General features: G+C 41.0%; 1 protein-coding gene across 1 annotated transcript in view; it reads left to right on the plus strand.

The window, feature by feature from the left end:
* The window catches only part of tmem175 (transmembrane protein 175), a 49,493-nt gene that overhangs the window by 26,554 nt on the left and 2,443 nt on the right, over positions 1–20,496 (plus strand). The window contains exons 7-9 of the mRNA XM_072594542.1: positions 7,295–7,459; positions 15,520–15,598; positions 15,986–16,115. Coding sequence (XP_072450643.1) covers positions 7,295–7,459; positions 15,520–15,598; positions 15,986–16,115 — 374 coding nt within the window. The remainder of the gene's footprint in view (positions 1–7,294; positions 7,460–15,519; positions 15,599–15,985; positions 16,116–20,496) is intronic.

Raw genomic sequence — 20,496 nt, forward strand, 5'->3', positions numbered from 1 at the left:
CACCCTCTCCAAAGCCTCTGTATCTTTCCTATAGTAGGGCGACCAGAACTGGACACAATTTTCCAAGTGTGGTCTCACCAGGGACTTGTAGAGCTGTAGCAAAACCTCGCGGCTCTTAAACTCGATCCCCCTGTTAATGAAAGTCAAAACACCATATGCTTTCTTAACAACTATCCACTTGGGTGGCAACTTTGAGGGATCTATGTACTTGCACACCCAGATCCCTCTGTTCCTCCACACTGCTAAGAATACTGTCTTTATTCCTATATTCAGCATTCGAGTTCGACCTTCCAAAATGCATTACTTCGCATTTATCCAGGTTGAACTTCATCTGCCACTTCTCAATCGTATGCTGCATCCTGTCTATGTTGCACTGCAGCCTGTAATAGCCCTCGATACTATTGACAGCACCTCCAACCTTTGTGTCATCTGCAAATTTACTAACCCGCCCCTCAACCTACTCATTCAAGTCATTTATAAAACTACAAAGAGCAGAGGCCCAAGAACAGAGTTCTGTGGGACCCCACTCAACACTGACCTCCGGGCAGAATACTTTCCATCTACAATCACTCTATGCCTTTTTCAACTAACCAATTCTGAATCCAGATAGCCAAATTTCCCTGTATCCCATACTTCCTGACTTTATGAATGAGCCTACCATGAGGAACCTTATCAAATGCCTTGCTGAATCCACATGCACCACATCTACATCTCGACCTTCGTCAACCTGTCCTGTCAACTCACAGAACTCAATAAGATTTGTAAAGCCATGCTGACTGCCTTTAATCACACTATGCTTCCTCAAACAGTCATAAATCAAATCTCTCGGAATTCTTTCCAAAACTGCTGACCACAGATGTAAGACTGACTGGACTGTAATTGCCAGGGATTTCCCTATTGCCCTCCTCGAAAATTATGCGGCAGGTAGTAGGAACAGCACTTCACTGTAAGATATTCCACGTCCATTGAGCAATAACTCACCAGGGTCGCCACGTCTGAGCACCAGGTGGTGTTGATTAGGAAGCAGAGCCCACTCCTAGCTTTGTCCAAGGACGCAGTGCAGTCCATTCAGTGAACTAAGAAACCTTCTGAATATAAGGCACAGTCAGGTATAGTAGGATTAAGCCATGTCTTTGTGAAGCAGAGTACACAACAATGTCTCAGTACCCTTTAGAAAGTGAGTTTATCCCTGAGGTCATCCATTTGGTTCTCAATAGCTTGAATGTTTTCCAAGAATATGCTGGGGACGGGGGTGGAACTGAAACCCTGAAGTTTCAGTCTCATCTGAAATCTACCATGTATCCCATGTTTCCTGATAGGTGGCTATTCCTAGTCGATCCTGGTGTCTGTGCAGGGAGTCTGCTGCTCCAAGAGGTCGTGTGTGCTCCTAATGGGTTCATGTGCACCAGTTGTGACCTTGAGTGTTCCTGTGGGGTGTTGTGCGTGGTTTAGTCAGGTCTTGTCTTGTATTGCTCCGGCCTCTGTCCCAGGTCCCCATGTGTTTGGGAAGGCCAGGCTTGAAGAGGCTCAACAGCCTCTGATCTCTCCAGATTCATGGTCAGTCATCATTAGACTCTTAATTCAAGAGTTTCATTGAATTTGAATTCCACCATCTACAGGGTGGGATTTGAATCTGGGTCTCTGGATTAACAATCCAGCAATAATACTACAGAGTCATTGTCTGCCTTTTTGGTTATTTGTGATAATATTAGCACAAGTGATGTCCTAGTTTCAGGAAAGTGGGATGCAGAAGACATTTGGGTAGAGATGAGAAATGAGAAAGGCAGTAAGTCTGTGGTTGCAAACAAAATTCCCAGATATTATGTTGTTTCCCAGGTGCTAGGGATGTCTCTGAGTCTATAGGATTCTTAAATGGGAGGTAGAGCAGCCAGAATTCATGGTACACATCAGTACCAATGATACAGCTAGGAAAATGGATGAGGACCTGAAAAGCGAATATAGGAAATTAGGTTGGAAGCTACAAGGCAGGATGAGCAACATTAGTGATCTCAAGATTGCTACTGGTGCCACAGGCTAGTGAGGCTAGGAACAGAGCATGAGTTCAGATGAACACATGGCTGCAGGGCTGGTGTCCAAGGGAGGGTTTCAGATATATGGATCATTGAAAGAACTTCTGGTGAAACTGGGACCTGTACAAAAAGAACGGGTTGCACCTGAACTGGAGGGTCACCATTATCCTGGGTGAGAGGTTTGCTAGACCTCTTCAGGAGGGTTTAAGCTAGTTTGGCAGGGAGGTGAGAACTGGAGCTATGGATCTGAGGATAGATTAGCTTAATGAACGGCCAGAATACAGCATGCAGAGAGTCTGTGAGGAGAGAGAGAGAGAGACAATTCATAGAACAAAGTTGCAGTCAGTGTGATGGGTTGAAGTGTGTCTATTTTAACCTAAAGTTTCAGGAATAAGGGTGATGAACTTAGAGTATGGAGCAGTACTTGGAACTATGATGCAGTGGCCACTACGGAGACTTGGATATCACAAGGGCAGGAACAGTTGTTGAATGTTCCAGGGTTGAGATGTTTCAAAAGGAGTGGGGGGGAGGGGTGCTAAAAGAGCTGGGGGAATGGCATTGTTAATCAGGGATAGTATCGCTCCTGCAAAAGGGAAGTCATCGAAAAGGGGCTTTCTGCAGACCCCCACCCCAGCCCACTCCACCCCACCCCATCACCAGTAGCAACAAAGACACAAAGGAGCAGATTGGGAGGCAGATTTTGAAAAGGTGCAGAAGTAACAATGTTGTTGTCATGGGTGACTTTAACTTCCCTAATATTGATTAGAACCTCCTTAATTCAAATAGGTTGGATGGAGCAGTTTTTGTTAGGTGTGTCCAGGAGGATTCTTGACTCAATATGTACTTAAGTTGACTAGAAGGGAAGCCAAATTGGATTTGGTGCTTGGCAATGAACCACTCCAGGTGTCAGATCTTTCAGTGGGAAAGCATTTCGGTGACTACAACTCTCTGACCTTTATTATAGTCGTGGAGAGGAATAGGAGCAGATGGTATGGGAAAGGATTTAATTGGGGGAGGGGGAGTTACAATACTATTAGGCTGTAATTCGAGCACCTAAATTGGGAACAGATGTTTTCAGGGGAATATATGACAGAAATATGGAGGTTGTTTAGAGAGCAATTGCTGATCGTGCTGGATAGGTTTGTCCCACTGAGGCAAGGAAGGGATGGTAGTGTGAAGGAACCTTGGGTAATGAGGGATGTGGAGCATCTCTTCAAGAAGAAGGAGGAAGCTTGCTTAAGGCTGTGGTGGTAAGGATCAGATGGGGCTGTAGAGGGTTACAAGGTAGGCAGGAAGGCACTCTTAAGGCATTCTACACTTGTGAAAAACAAGAGGATGGCCAGAGTGAGGATAGGGCCAATCAGGGACAGTGGAGCGAACTTGTGCCTGGAGTCTGAGGAGGAAGGGGAGGTCCTTAATGAATACTTTGCTTCAGTATTCTCTACTGAGAGGGACGTTGATGTTTGTGAGGAAAGCGTGAAACAGGCTGATATGTTCAAACAGGTTGATGTTGAGAAAGAGGATGTACTGAAAATTTTGAAAAACATAAGGATAGCGAAGTCCCCTGGTCCAGATGGGATATATCCAAGGTTACTACAGGAAGCGAGGGAAGAGCTTGCTGCGCCTTTGGCAATGATCTTTGCGACCGCGCTGTTCACTGGAGTAGTGCCAGATGATTGGAGGGTGGCAAATGTTATTCCCTTGTTCAAGAAAAGGAATAGGGATAATCTTGGGAATTACAAACCAGTCAGTCTTACAGCTGTGGTGGGCAAAGTATTGGAGAGGATTCTGAGAAACAGGATTTATGATTACTTGGAAAACCGTAATTTGATTAGAGACAATCCACAAGGCTTTGTGAGGGGAAGGTCATGCCTCACACGCCTTATTGAATTCTTTGAGGATGTGACAAAATACTTTGTTAAAAGTCGAGCAGTGGATGTGGTGTACCTGGATTCTAGCAAGGCATTTGATAAAGTTACTCCTGGTAGGCTCATTCATAAAGTAAGGAGGCATGGGATACAAGGAAATTTGGCTATCTGGATACAGAATTGACTGGCCCAGAAAAAAACAGGGTGGTAGTAGATGGAAAGTATTCAGCCTGGAGCTTGGTGACCAGTGGTGTTCCACAGTGATCTGTTCTGGGACCTCAGCTCTTTGTGATTTTTATAATGACTTAGATGAGGAAGTGGAAGGGTGGGTTAGTAAGTTTGCTGATGACATGAAGGTTGGTGGATAGTGTGGAAGGCTGTTGTAGATTGCAACGGTACATTGACAGGATGCATAACTGGTCTGAAATGCGGCAGATGGAGTTCAATACTGGAAAAGTGTGAAATGGTTCATTTTGGAAGGACAAATTTGAATACGGAATACAGGGTTAAAAGCAGGATTCTTGGCAGTATGGAGAAAAAGAAGGATCTTGGAATCCAGGTCTATATATCCCTTATAGTTGCCACCCAAGTTGATACGTTGTTAAGAAGACGTGTGGTGTGTTGACTTTCACTAACAGGGGGATTGAGTTTGAGCAGCAAGGTTATGCTGCAGCTCCATAGAGACCTGGTTAGACTACACTTGTAATATTGTTTAGTTCTGGTCGCCTCATTATGGGAAGGTTATGGAAGGTTTAGAGAGGGTGCAGAAGAGTTTTATCAGGATGCTGCCTGGGCTGGAGGGCATAACTTATGAAGAAAGGTTGCGGGAGCTAGGAGTTTTCTCATTGGATCGAAGAAGGATGAGAGATGACTTGATAGAGATGGACAAGATTATGAGAGGCATAGATAGAGTGAATAGTCAGAGACTTTATTTTTCCCAGGGCGGAAATGGATGGCAACGTGGCTCAGTGGTTAGCATTGCTCCCTCACAGTGCTGGGGACCTGGGTTCAATTCCAGCCTCAGGCGACTTTGTGTGGATTTTATACATTTTCCCCGTGTCTGCGTGGGTTTTCTCCGGGTGCTCCGGGTTCCTCCCACAATCCAAAGATGTGCTGGTTAGGTGAATTGGCCACGCTAAATTTCTCAGTGTTCAGGGATGTGTTAATCAGGGGTAGAGTAGAGTAACAGGGTAGGGTAAATGGGTTTGGGTGGGATATTCTTCAGAGAGTTGGTGTGGACATGTTGGGCTGAAAGGCCTGTTTCCACACTATAGGGATTCTATGATTCAAGGTGGCATAATTTTAAGATGATTAGAGGAAAACTTGGGGGAGATGTTGGTGTGTTTTGTTCTTTACCCAGAGTGGTGGTTGCATGGAATGCATTGCCAGGGGTGGTGGTAGAGTCAGATTCATTAGGGACATTTAAGCGACTCTTGAATAGGCATATAGATGATAGTAAAATGAAAGGTAAGTTTGATCCTAGAGTAAGATAAAAGGTCGGCATAACATAGAGGGCTCGAAGGGCCTGTACTGTGCTGCACTGTTCAATGTTCTATGTAAGTCACTTGAGGAAGAGGTTTATAGATCTCCTAATAGTAAACACGAGGTAGGATAGGGCAAAGTATAAAGGAATGAATATGAGAGTTTGTAAGAAAGGTACAATAATAATCATGGGGGATTTTAAATTGCATATAGACTGAAAAGCTATCTGGACAGAAGTAGAATAGATGAAATATTCTTGAATTTTTTTTTAAGAGGAGCAGATTCTGGAGCTGGCCAGACAGAAGGCTGTACTGGTCCTAGTTTTATCCTGGTATGATCTCGGTGAAAGCACCCCAGGTTTGATTTGATTTATTATTGTTACATCTACTAAGATACAGTGAAAAGTATTGATTTGCATGCTAATTATACAAATCCTACCTAACGTAAGTACATCAGGATAATTGAACAGAATGCAAGTATAGTGTTACAACTACAGAGAAGGTGCAGCGAATGATCAACTCCGAGGTCTATTCATAAGTCTGATATCAGCAAGCAAGAAGCTTTTCTTGCATCTGTTGGTACATGTTTTCAAACATTTGTGTCTTCTGCCTGATGGAAGAGGGTATAACTGAGGTGGAAGTGGGTATAGGAAGGTTAAATGAGTGGGCAAGTTTCTGACTCAGTATAGTGTGATCAGATGTGATATTGTCCATTTTGGCAAAAAGAATAAAAAAGGAACATATCTGAATAATGAGAATTTGCAGACCTCGAAATTGAATGCAAAAGTAGGGAGGTTATGCTTCGGTTATACACTATATTAATGAAACCTAATCTGGAATGCTGTGCACAGTCTTGATCTCCTACATTGAAGGTAACTCCGGAAAGATTTGCTAGAATGGGCATGTTCTGTTATGAGGAACGGTGCCTTGACTTGTGTCCACTGGAGTTTAGAAGATTAAGAGGCAATTTGATTGAAAGTGTACGATCCTGAGTGATTTTGATAGTTAGATATAGAAAGAATCTAGATATAAAAGCCATCTTGGAAATGACTGCCACACTCCTCAAACCACTTGGCATCTTGGTAGCCCACAAACCCACCAATACACTAAAACAGCAGCTTATGAACTTGAAAGACCCCATACAGACAACAAGCAAAACTAATGTCAATTACAAAATATCTTGCAAGAAATGTAAAAAACACTAATTGGACAAACAAATCAAGATTGTAATGAGGTCTGCAGCCAAGTGGGCCTGGTGAAACTTGTGTGCTGATTTTGTAATTTGTCATTTGCTGTGTTTTATTGCCTGCAGTCTTTTTATTAAATGATATTTCATGACAAAATCATATTATTGATTTCAAAGCTACAAACACTTGGCCTTGTTCAAGAGGTTATTGTACATCTATCTTCAGAGTTTTGGCTTCTTTGGTTGGAAGGTAAATGCACCAAGTACTGTACTAAGCCTTACTGAGTAAAATATTCTGAGGTTTGATCCAGAACTTCTGCTGCACTGCTTGATTTTTAACTGCAGCGCCAATGGATCAATGACCCCCATCAGTGATCCTGGATGAGGTAAGGAAAAATAAACAAAACAGCAAGCCTGTTCCTTATCTCTCTTCATTGACCACCACTGTAATGTATGTTTATATAGATGTTGGGTATAGATAGGTCAATTTCCACTGTTTCAACTAGAGGTAAGAAGCCTGCTTTATCCAGATGATAATACTTATTAACTAGTGCCACTACAATCCATTGAAATCTATGCATAACATTGAGAAAGGAGGAAAAGTATGTTATTGGATGTGTACGATCGTATGTTATATAACTAGTACACCCCATGATGATAATGTGCTCTGTAGTTGTTAAAAAAGAAACTTAATAGAGCTAACTACTTCTACTTCTAATTTCATAACAGGCTGTAATTGTGATTTATGGATTCCACAGACCTTCCTTATTGAATGCCCATATTTGTGCATCCGAAGAACAAATTTCGTATAAGTACCAAATTTTAAAGATGATTTTACAAGCTCCAGCTCTATTCCTTTTAGCAGGGATTTTGTCTTTCATCTATTGCCCGATGGTAAGTTTTTATTTTCCTCTGCTCAGCCTTGAAGTGTTCAGTAAATGTTTGTTGTATAAATCTGGCATGTTCAAGAACCATGCTTGCAAAATGTTATCTGAAAGCAAAGCTTTGCAACTGAAAGGCCCAGCAATATGTAATAATTAAATTAGTTAAATTAACATCAATCTTCAGGAAGCACAACCTGATATAAATCTGCTAGCTCTGATTATGTTGATGCACCGATTCAACAGTCTAGCTGCTTCATGGATTTTAATTGTGACTGCCAGTTGATTTTTGTCTCATATGACTAGTAATCTGTACTAACTATACTTGATTGTGAGGAAATCATCAAATTTGAGTCTGATTCATATACAGTAGTTCTGTACTGTGAATCATGGCAAAACAACAAAGGACGTGAGCAATACGCTTCTGCTATGTAGGTTCCTAAGAGGTAGCACACTGTTGTTACTATTATGATTTGAAAGAAAACTGACAACAAGGGATGGGTAATAAATGTAGGCCCAGCCAGTGATGCCATGTCTTGTGAATAAATTAAACAAAAGTTAAGATAGGGTTGCATCTGTCTTGATGTCTGGAAATTAAGTAAAAGACCCCTGGGAAGCAGTGACCATAATGTAGCAGAATTTAGCATTTAGTTTGAGAGGGAGGAATTTTGATTGGAAGCAACTTTGTTAAGCATAAGTAAGGGCACTTATAAACAAATGAAGGCAGAGCTAGCTAGAGTGAACTGGGAAAGCAATTGAGTAGCAAAGACAGTTGGGGAAAAATGGTAGACCTTTAAGAGAATAATTCATGGCTTACAGCAAAGGTATATTCCAGTGAGGAAGAAGGATTCTAGGAAGGGTCTAAGCCAGTTATATTTAACAAGGGAAGTTAAGATAGTATCAAATTAGAAAAAAAAAGTACAATGTGGTAGAGATTAGTGGTAAGCCAGAGGATTGGCAAAGTTTTTAAAAATCAACAAAAGGCAAGCAAAAAAAATAGGGAGAAGGTAAACTTTCAAATAATATTAAGACAGATGGGAAGAGCTTCTTTAATTATACAAAAAGGAAAAGAGAGGCCAAAGCAACCGTGGACCCCTGAGAGAACGAGACTTCCGAGGTAATGCAAAACCAGCAATTATTTTTAATAAATTCATTTTGTGGGATGTGGGAATTGCTGTCTGCCCTTCATTTTTTGCCCGTCCCTAGTTGCCCTTGAGAAGGTGGTGGTGAGTTGCCTCCTTGAACCACTGCAGTCAAACTGCTATGGGTTGACTCCGAATGCCATTAGAGAAGGAATTCCAGGATTTTGACTCAGCAACACTGAAGGGATGCTGATATGTTTCCAAGTCAGGATGGTGAGTGACTTGGAGGGGACCTTGAAGGTGGTGGTTGTTCCCATGTATCTGCTGCCCTTGTCCTACTAGATGGAAGTGGTCATGGAATGTGCTGTCTGAGGATCTTTGGTGAATTTCTGCAGGGCATCTTGCAGATAATGCACAATGCTGCTGCTGTGCGTTGCTGGTAGTGGGAGTAGATGATTGTGAATGCGCTGTCAATCATCCGGGCTGCTTTGTCTTGAATTCTGTCAAACTTCTTCATAAGTTCGTAAGATGTAGGAACAGAATTAGGCCATTCGACCCATCAGGTTTGCTCTACCATTCAAACATTTCTGATATCCTTCTCACCCCCATTTTCCTGCCCTCTCTCCATATCCCTTCAACCTATTACCCATTGAAAATCTGTCTGACTCCTCCTTAAATTTACTCACTGATCACACTTTGGGGTAACAAATTCCACAGAATCACAACCCTTTAGGAGTAAATAGTGCAGTGAAGAAGGCATATGGCGTACTGGCTTTTATTGGTAGAGGAATTGAGTTCCGGAGTCCTGAGGTCATGCTGCAGTTGTATAAGACTCTGGTGCGGCCGCATATGGAATATTGTGTGCAGTTTTGGTCGCCATACTATAGGAAGGATGTGGAGGCACTGGAACGGGTGCAGAGGAAGTTTACCAGGATGTTGCCTGGTATGGTAGGAAAATCCTATGAGGAAAGGCTGAGGCACTTGGGGTTGTTTTCATTGGAGAAAAGAAGGTTTAGGGGTGATTTGATAGAGGTGTACAAGATGATTAGGGGGTTAGATAGGGTTGACAGTGAGAACCTTTTTCCACGTATGGAGTCAGCTATTACAAGGGGGCATAGCTTTAAATTAAGGGGGGGTAGATATAGGACTGATGTTAGGGGTAGGTTCTTCACTCAGCGAGTCGTAAGTTCATGGAATGCCCTGCCAGTAGCAGTAGTGGACTCTCCCTCTTTATGGGTATTTAAGCGGGCATTGGATAGGTATATGGAGGATAGTGGGTTAGTGTAGGTTAGGTGGCTTTGATCGGCGCAACATCGAGGGCTGAAGGGCCTGTACTGTGCTGTATTCTTCTATGTTCTATGTTCTAAGTGGTTTCTCCTCAACTCTGTTTTAAATTTGCTTCCCCTTATCCTCTTGTCCTCGAATGCCCCTCAAAAGGAAGCATCCACTGTATGTCTATTTTATCCACACTTTTTATCGTCTTGAATATCTCAGTTTGATGTCCCCTTGTTCTTCTAAATTCCAGAGGGTATAGGCCTAAACTCTTAATCTCTTTTCATATGACAAACCCCTCATCTCTTGGATCAATCTTGTGAACGTCCTCTGAACTGCCTTCAATGCCACTACATCTTTCCTCAATTAAGGGGACCAAAACTGTGCGCAATACTGAGATGCAGTCTTACCAATAACTTGTATAGTTGCAACAATACTTACCTTTATATTCTATTCCTTTAGCTATAAAAGCCAAAATTCCATTCATTATCTTTGTTGTCTGCTGTACCTGCATGCTAGGTTTCTGTGATTCATGGACGAATACACCGAGATCTCTCCACACCAGAACACTCCACAGTGTCTCCCATTAAGATGATAGATCGCCTTCCTATTTCTTTTGACCCAAATGCATGACCTCACACTTATCCACATTAAACTCCTATTTGCCACATTTTGGCCCACTCTGCTAACCTATCTATATACGTTTGTAAGGTTCTTTTATCCTCATTGTAATTAGCTTTGTGCCTATTTTTGTTTCATCTGCAAATTTGGCTATAGAGCCTTCTATCACTATATCAAAGTTATTAATGTAGATTGCAAATAGCTAGGATCGAAGGACTGAAACCTGTGGCACCTCCACTAGTTACATCTTGCCAGCCCAAAAATAAAACCATTATCCCAATTCTCTGTCTTCTGTCCATCAGCCAGTGATCTATCCAGGCTAATAAATTACCCCTAATCCCATATGATCCAACTTTGTGAATTAACCTTTTGTGCAGCACCTTATTGAGTGTTGTTAGGGCTGCACTCATGTGCCTCGTAGATAGTGAACAGGCTTTGGAAGTCAGGAGATGAGTTACTTGCTGTAGTATTCCTAGCTACTGCATTTATGTGGTGAGTCCACTTGAGTTTTTGGTCAATGGTAACTCCCAGGATGTTGATAATGGGAGATTCAGTGATGGTAACACCGTTGAATGTCAAGGGGTAGTGATTAGATTGTCTGTTGTTGGTGATGGTAATAGCCTGGAGTTAGTATGGCATGAATGTTACTTGCCACTTGTCAGCCCAAGCCAGAATATTGTCCAAATCTTGTTGCATTTGGACATGGGCCGCGTCTGTGTCTGAAGTGTCACGAATGCTGCATATTGTGCAATCATCAGCGAACATCCTCACTTCTGACCTTATGGTGGAGCAGCTGAAAATGGTTGGGCAAACTACTCTGCCCTGAGAAACTCCCGCAGAGATGTCCTGGAGCTGAGATGACTGACCTCCAATAAATGCGATCATCTTCCTATGCTCCAGGTGTGACTCAAACCACGGAGAATTTTCCCCCAATTCCCATTGATTCTAGTTTTGCTTGGGCTCAGTAATGCCATATTCAGTCAAATGTAGCCTTGATGCCAAGAGCTGTCATACTCTCCTCACCTTTGGAATTCAGCTCTTTTGTCCATGTTTGAAGTAAGGCTGTAAATGAGATCAGGAACTGAGTGGTCTTGTTGGAACCCAAACTGGGAGTCATTTGAGCAGGTTATTGCTAATTAGGTGCAGCTTGATAGAACTTTTGATGACACCTTCTATCACTTTACTGATGATTGACAGTAGACTGATGAGGCAGTAATTGGCCGGTTGGATTTGTCCTGTCTGTTATGCACAGGACATACTTGGGCAATTTTCCACATTGTCAAGTAGATGCCAGTGTTGTAACTACTGGAGCAGTTTGGCTAGGGGAGCGGCTTGTTCTAGAGCACAAGTCTTCAGTACTATTGCCAGAATATTGTCAGAGCCCGTAGCCTTTGAACTTGACATCATGTGGAGTGAGTCAAATTGGCTGAAGACTGGTATTTGTAATGCTGGGACCACTGGAGGAGGCAGAGATGAATCATCCATTCAAACGCTTGGCTGAAGATTGCTGCTGGGTTCTTCCATCATTGAGGATGGGGATATTCGTGGAGCCGCCTCCTCGATGACCTATTTAATCGTCTACCATCATTCATGACTGGAAGTGGCAAGACTGCAGAGCTTAGATCTGATCTGTTGGTTGTGTTTACCACTGTTTACCACTTGCTGCAGAGGAATTTGAATAAATATTTTTCTTTAGTCTTCACAATGGACAATATTAACGGCTTTCAAAGCTTACTAAAACATCAAGAGCTAAAAGGGAGAGGAAATAATTGTAACAGCTGTCACTAGAGAAAACGTGTAATTAAGGCTAAAAACGGGTATAGCCCCTGGACCTCCTGGGGTTCATCCTAAGATATTATAAGACGTATCTACAGAGATAGTGGATGCATTGGTAGTAATCTTACAAGTATCTTTCGATTTTGGCAAACTGTCAATGTAACACCTCAACTTTAAAAGGGAAGCAGACAGAAACAGGTAACCATAGGCTAGATGGCTTAATTTATTGGGTAAATGCTACAATCTATTTTAAACTATGTTTATCGCAGAACATTTAGAAATATGATCAAGGAGATCACAGCTTCTAACAAATTTATTAGAATTCTTTAAGGAGGCAATAAGCAGCATCGATAAAGGGGAAGCAGTAGGTGTGATATAATTGGATTTTCAGAAGGCACTTGGTAAGGTACCACATGTTAGGCTGCTTAATATGATAAGAGCCCACGAGCTCTCTGAGAGCATGATCACCTGACAAACTGCTTGTATGAAAAATGTTGCTATATTGTCAACCATTATAGCAAAGTAACTTGGGTAGAGGATTGACTAAAAGAAGATGGAGAATTGGGATTGGGGAACATTTTCAGAATGTCAACCTGAAACTGGTATACTGCCACAGGGATCAATACTGGGAACACAATTATTCACAATATGTTAATGCCCTAGTTAACAAAAATGAATTTACTATAGCCAAGTTTGGAGATAACTAAAATGAGTAGGAAAGCAACAGGTGAGGATGTCTCTTGAACCTGCAAAAGAATATGGACTGATTAAGTGTGTGGGGAAAATATGGCAGATGGAATATAATATGTGAACATGCTCTTTGTCAGGAAGAATAGCGGAGCTGAGTATTAATTAAATGGATAGAGATACAAAGAAGCTACAGTTCAAAAGGATTTGAAAGTCCTTGTGTATAAATCACAAAAAAGCTAGCATTTAAGTTCAATAGATAATAGGGAAGACAAATGGAATATTGGCCTTTATTTCAAAGGGAATGGAGTGTAAAAATAAGGAACTTTTGCCAGAACTATGCAAGGCACTAGTCAGACCACAGCTTGTAAGATATACTGGCATTAGAGGTAGTCTAGATGAGGCAGGTATTGAGAGATTGTTTTATGAGGGAAGGCTGAATAGAATGAGTTTAGAAGTTTAAGTTTAGAAAAATGAGGGATGACCTATTTGAAACATTCAAGATTCTTGGGGAACTTGACAGGGTAGATGTAGAAAGGTTGTTTTCTCCTTATGGGATGATTATAACTAGAGGTGATCATCTCAGGATAAGAGATTGCCCATTTAAGATAGATGAGGAATTGAAACAAAAACAGAAGTTGCTGGAGCAACTCTGGTCTGGTTGCATCTATGGGGAGAAAGCAGAGCTAATGTTTTGAGTCTGGTGACTCTCAGAAGTGAAACTGTGGCTGTAGAGGCTAGATTGTTAAGTATATTCAACGCTGAATTAGAATTTTAGTCAGTAAAGGAATAGAGAGTTCTGGGGAAAAGACAGAAAAATGGAGTTGAGAATTATCAGGTCAGCCATGGTCTCGATGAATTGGCAGAACAGACTCGATGGGCTGAATGGCCTACTTCTGCTCTGCGGACATTCAGTGTGAACTGAATAATTTTGGCTTGGTTTGGATCATCGGCCTTCAAAATTTCAAGATCCTTCATCAGAGTCCAGGTTCACTTTCAAAACAATCTGCGTCTTTAAAACAGGAGTTGTCTGAAAGCCAGACATCTTTTTCCTTATCATTCTCAATGAAAATGAACTTAGCTGAATAATTCAGCTAAATGTTGCATGGTGCCAGGACCAGGACCAATCTATTCCTGCACTTCAAGGAACCCTTGCCCACACCTTCTCCAATTGGTCTAAAGTACAAAACCTGAAACTTTGCACAGCGTCTTGTAAAGGCTACCAGTTTTGAGAAAATGTATCTGTATAATATCTGTCTTGAGTATTTCTGTGATTTACTGAATGAAATGTGTACCATCCACAGATGATTATAATGGTATTTCATGGTGAATAGTTTTTGAATTATGATTACTGATCCAAATGCCCTGGAACTGTTTCTTGTCTTTGTTTACAATTTATCTTTCCAAGGTAGTTCTCTGACAGCATGATTAACAGCCAAATAAAAATTCACCAGATTGTTAACCATTGTCAGAACTTGTTATGGACCAGGTCAGACCCCCTCAAAACATTTCAAGAAAGTAACCTGAACCCTACTTTTGCTAGCTGTTCTAAGCAGGTGTAATGTGGATATTCGATGAGTGATATAGCTGGCCCAAATGCTCAGTTTTAAATAAAACTGAATTTATTTGCAAGATTACCAAAGGAAACACAAAAGGGAACAGAATATAGAAAAACCTGACCTATCTGAAAACCCAACAGATTATACCAACTTAATGATGCTGTTCCAATGACTTGCAACAATCCCCACAAACACCCCTCGGCAAATAAAACTTAAATCAAACACAGTCTTACATGAGAGAGAGATTGCAGAAAGATTCAGCAAGATACACCTTCCATATAGCTGTTTCTTTGACCAGCAGCCTCAAAACTGACTGCTTGCTCTGAATAGCCAGACTGCTAAAATCCAAACCAAACCAGAGAAATGCTGAGCTGGGAAAACGAGCCACACCCCTTTCATTGTACAAAGTGTTTTTTTAATTTGAAAGTTTCTCCAAGTAAATCAACCCAGTAATTTTAGAGCCTATGTCTTTACAACTTCCAAAAAAAAACCAAGGGCAACCTAAAGGAGCAGCAGCATGACAAACTACATAACTAAAATCTACATCATGCTGTGAAAAATCTGTCTTGTCTGATGGCAGCTTGCTATAATGGCCTGAAGTTGCCTTTAAATTTTACTCTGTTGAACTGATACAGCAACTTAGTTAATGGAACTGATGATATTCCAATAAATGTAGTATTCACGTGGAGTGAGTGCATGACAGAAAATTCCTGGTGTACGAATTTTGTTCCTTATTGTCAGAGGTGCCGTTATGATTTCCTAAACCTGTGCTCTCCGCTAAAAGTTCAGAATTGGTGCTAATATGACCACATAATTTCAATTCAAACTGCAGGGGTAACCTAATATATTTTCTCTCATTTCTATATGTAATAATAGTTAGAGTTTAATAATACCTGTATTATATAGTATATAATTTAAAGGTAGTGTTGTATAGGCTCAATGGACTGAATGGTCGTCTTTCATGCTAGCTATTTTGTGCGTTTTTATAAGTGGAGGGGTTTAACAACATACTTTGTGCTGTATTAAAGTATCATCTCAAATTACTTTTCATTATTTGACAACTTTCTTTTTCACAGGCATATGCAGTGCTTGCACTTGTCATCTTTCTTCCATACATTTCTCAGTGTGCACAGTGGTGTAGGAACAAAATAAAGGGTGAGTACATGAGATGGTAGCCACTGTGCAGAGCCACGTTCTACATGTTTATAGTAATATTGTCACACTTAGAAATTTCATTTCTTTGAAAGGGCATTTGCAATTTCAGCAAGCTATCATTCCCACCTCCAACCATGAACAGTGAAGTGACATGTGTTTATGGAAAAGTTTGCATATAAACTCCTATCTTTCCATGGAAGCAAGAGCAACGATGGTGGGAAGTGACACCTGCGATAATTTATTAATAAAATAAATACTAGACAAGTATAAATTCGGCAACATCTTTAATGAAAGCTTTGTGATTTTTCTACATTCATTAGAAATATGCATGACGCAAGTGGGGGAGAGAAAAAGAACTTTATTTGCATATTTTGTGTTTCGTACAAGGTCCAAAAGAACTTCGGAGAGTACCATTTTACACATTTCACCCAAATGAACCACTGAGCAAAGAGCGTGTAGAAGCTTTCAGTGATGGAGTATTTGCAATTGTAGCAACACTTCTTATTTTAGACATTTGGTGAGTTTTCTTTATCAACATCAGTTGTGTTATTAAGCTTTTCATCTGTTAGCTGTTTTTTAAAAAAATAGTAGTAGTGTGAGGTGTATTTGTAGAAGTGACTCATGGGCTATTCACCTGTAGTTGGCTCTCAACTGTAGATTCCTAATCACATCTAATTAATTTAATTAGAACTGATAAACAAAAAGAAAACTATTCTCTTTATCAGCATCTTTAATGGTTTACTCATGAAACATTCTAAGCTCTTCAGTTAAATTTGAAAAGTCAATATTTTACTGATTTTGAGACCTGAAGTTAGCTTAAGTTTAAAATCTGAACATTCATTATTTACTTGAAGATAACTTAATAAATAAGAAGCTGCAGGTGCTGGAGATCTAAAATGGGATGGGCGATAAATGCTAGCCAGTGACATTCCCGTGAGTGAATCATAAAAATACCAAAGAAATCTGGATTCCAGAACTCTGAAACTAAAACAGAAATTGTTGGTGAAACTCAGCAGATTTGGAAGCATCTGTGGGGGGAAAAAAACAGCTATAACGTTTGGAGTCCGGTTTTTCGTCAGAACAGAGATGTTTTGCTGAATTCATTCCTAAGATATTTGTGGTGTTGTTTATACATTCATACGTGTTGTGAAAATTTCAAATTTCATGATTCATATATTAAAAGAACATAACGTTTAGTTTTGGGAAAACTGAATTTTTAATGTAAGATGGATGGAAAAAATCTATTTTTGAAGAACAGGCAAGCTCCTAAATTAATTACCTTTTAAAGAATGGTTTATATTTATTTAAAGGGGAAAGAGTTAGAGCTGTGAAAACAATACGCAATAGGTGACATTAAATGAGAAATTGCTTGAGAAACTTAGCAGGTCTGGCAGCATCTATGGAGAGAAAACAGAATTAATTTCAAGTTTGGTGACCCTTCCTCAGAAATCAGGATTAATGTTTCTTGACTTGCTGAGTTCCCCAGCAATTTCCATTCTGGTTTCAGATTTCCGGAATCCAGAGTTCTTTTGTTTTTTTTTGTTATCAATTCACAAGTGTGTCACTGGCTAGCATTTATTGCCCATCCCCAATTACCCAGAGGCAGTTAAGAATCAAACATCTTATTTAAACATTAGGTGACCTCTTTTTGAGTCTTGGTGAAGACTGAAGTCTATACTTGGCTTGATAAAAGTTTTAAATTATTCATGAGACCTAGATCAAAAGAAATTGGAAGCAACAGGTAAACAAATAAAGTTATTAAATTATCAATATAGTTTTCATATCATATAGAGTCATAGAGGTCAGCACGGAAACAGATCTTTCGGTCCAACCCATCCATGCCGACCAGATATTCCAACCCAATCTAGTCCCACCTGCCAGCATCTAGCCCATATCCCTCCATACCCTTCCTATTCATATACCCATAGAAATGCCTTTTAAATGTTGCAATTGTACTGGCCTCCACCACTTCCTCTGGCAGCTCATTCCATATGCATACCACCCTCTGCATGAAAATGTTGCCCCTTAGGTCTCTTTTATATCTTTCCCCACACACTCTAAACCTATGCCCTCTAGTTCTGGACTCCCCCAATCCAGGGAAAAGACTTTGTCTATTTATCCTATCCTTGCCCCTCATAATTTTGTAAACCTCTATAAGGTCACCCCTCATTCTCTGCTGCTCCAGGCAAAACAGCCCAGCCTGTTCAGCCTCTCCCTATAGCTCAAATCCTCCAACCCTGGCAACTTCCTTGTAAATCTTTTCTGAACCCTTTCAAGTTTCACAAAATCTTTCCGATAAGAAGGAGACTAGAAATGCACGCAGTATTCCAACAGTGGCCTAACCAATGTCCTGTACAGCTGCAACATGATCTCCCAAGTCCTGTACTCAATATTCTGACCAGTAAACAAAGCATACTAAATGCCTTCTTCACTATCCTATCTACCTGTGACTCCATTTTCAAGGAGCTATGAACCTGCACTCCAAGGTCTGTTTGTTCAGCAACACTCCCTAGGACTTTACCATCAAGTGTATCAGTCCTGCTAAGATTTGCTTTCCCAAAATGTAGCACCTCGTATTTATCTGAATTAAACTCTATCTGCCTCTTCTTAGCCCATTGGCCCATCTGATCAAGATCCTGTTGTAATCTGAGGTAACCTTCTTTGCTGTCCACTACACCTCCAATTTTGGTGTCATCTGCAAAAGTACGACAGATTTGGAAATTGTAGATAATTGATTTAGATCACTGTCGAGTAGTCTGAAGTTCCAGCATTAGATTGCCCTTTTGTTTTGGGATTATTTCTGTTTTTTTTCTCAAAGTTGAAGCCAGAATAGCTTGGAAACAGGCAGAGAGAAGAAGTTGCAGACTGCTAAACAAGAAGGCAGTGAACCACATGCTTGAGCTGGTTCATAATCATGAGGTACTTCGAGAAGGGTTGCCTGACCAACTACTAGCAGAAGGGTTCTCGGCAATCCCACACCTCAAAATAGTTATAGCACTGAGTAAAAGCAAAATTGAAAAAGCTGCAGTGGACTTATGGATTCAAAATTGGTGTGCCTGGAGTTTTGGCTGATTTGCACCTGTTCACTATTGATTCCAATGGATACAAGCAGCCAATAGCATTTGTGCATCCTCCTCATTTCCATGAATACAGTGTTGTTGCAAGCATATCCTCTACTACAATAATCACTATAGTGCTGCTAGCAATCCCTGCATACCACAAGGAGTTAAGTAGCGTGAGCAAACCTCATGGCTGTTATCAAAGTATAATCTCATATAAAGGGATAACTGCAGTAAAGGACTGAAGGTTGCTGGATAAACATTTTGGAAAACGCAGAACCAAGAGAGTTATGACACCATGCAGAAAACTGGATGCCTGCCTCAGTGCTGCAGTAAAGGTACTTGTGAGACTCTGAGACCAGGAGAGACAAACTTTCTCCTCAGTGTGAAAAGCAGGGGGAGGAGGAAACCTTCAAAGTGGAGCCTCAGACAAAAATGGTAGTGTGATGGCATGGGTGGTTAATGCCACAAGTGCAGTCCCAAGGTCTTGAATACAATGCAGAACAAAGTTTAATGGCCTAATCTGGGTGGTCAGAGTAAGTAAATGCACTCACTTACCATATCTTGCATACATCCCACCAGCCATTTCTGACACTGCTTAATGCATTGCATTTCTATTATCATCCTAGAGCATTTCCTAACAATTTGTACCCACCTGTAAAGTCCTTGCACTGTACCTAATCCACATGCACCTTCCAGTTGTGCCAGCTCCTATGCACACCTCTCCACAGTTCCTGAAAACTACAGCCATTCAGTTATATTATCCAAGTGCTGTCACACTGTTACTGACATTCTGGCAGAAGGAGGTGTCAGACAACAATAGGCGATGGTGGAAGACCAGAACAATTGCCTCTTCGCAGTGTCTTCAAGGAGGTAGTCCTACAAATCTTTGGGACTGATGTCATGGGGCCTATCGCATCTTGCATTGACAAGGGCATTGCGGGTGAGGTGAAATTGCTGCCATCTGCACGTTCCCCATTCACTCCCCTTTCTCATTGTGATTGGTGTCATGACATGAAAATTGCTTCTTCCCTCACCCCAACTCTCCATGTATGCTTTTAAACTTCCAAGTAGTCAAAACCTGATGGTTGTACAACCTCTGAAGAACCAAAGGACCTTATGGTGGCAACCACTACCTTATCGAGTTACTGAGGACAGGAGGCCGGAGTGTGTTTCCTGACATGTCTGAGCAGGTTGATTAGAAAACTCTAGATAATGCCACAACAGTGAAAATGTTAGTGTAGAGTTTGAGATAACATGAGGTACAGGCATAAATGAGCTATAGTTTGGCCATGATGTTTGGACAGCTTGTATGCTAATTCTTTGGTGAGAGAGATTACAGTCAAGATCTATTGTGGAGCACTTAAATAATGACCTTATTGAGGAAGAGGATATTGTTGTTATTTATCCAAATGCTCCCATCATTGGCAGACCTTCCCCGCCACTGGCAAGGAGCGTGAAGGACTTATTTCCAACTTGCCAGCAGGCATCATGCCAATCTAGGAGCCCATTCTTTCCACCATGGAAGTTGGTGGGCAATTCCATAGCAGCAATGCCAAATTGACCATGAAAGAATGTCTGCTGGCCTCCACTTTCACTGCAGCATATACAGGCCTCACTGTTGTTATGATAGCTCAAATGGAAGTCATAAACTCTAACTGCTGGAATGTAAGCTTGTTGCCATTGTGAATCTGGATTTCACCACACAACAGTTTTTCCAGGCTCTCTCAGTAGTCTAGCATTCTGTGTTGCACCAAATTACTCGTATTATAGAGATCCTGTCTGTGGATTGACAGTGGCCCTATGGTACAACCTGCTAGACATTATTGGTAGGGCTCT

The sequence above is a fragment of the Chiloscyllium punctatum genome, chromosome 1 (assembly GCF_047496795.1).
Source record: "Chiloscyllium punctatum isolate Juve2018m chromosome 1, sChiPun1.3, whole genome shotgun sequence".
Lineage (NCBI taxonomy): Eukaryota > Metazoa > Chordata > Chondrichthyes > Orectolobiformes > Hemiscylliidae > Chiloscyllium > Chiloscyllium punctatum.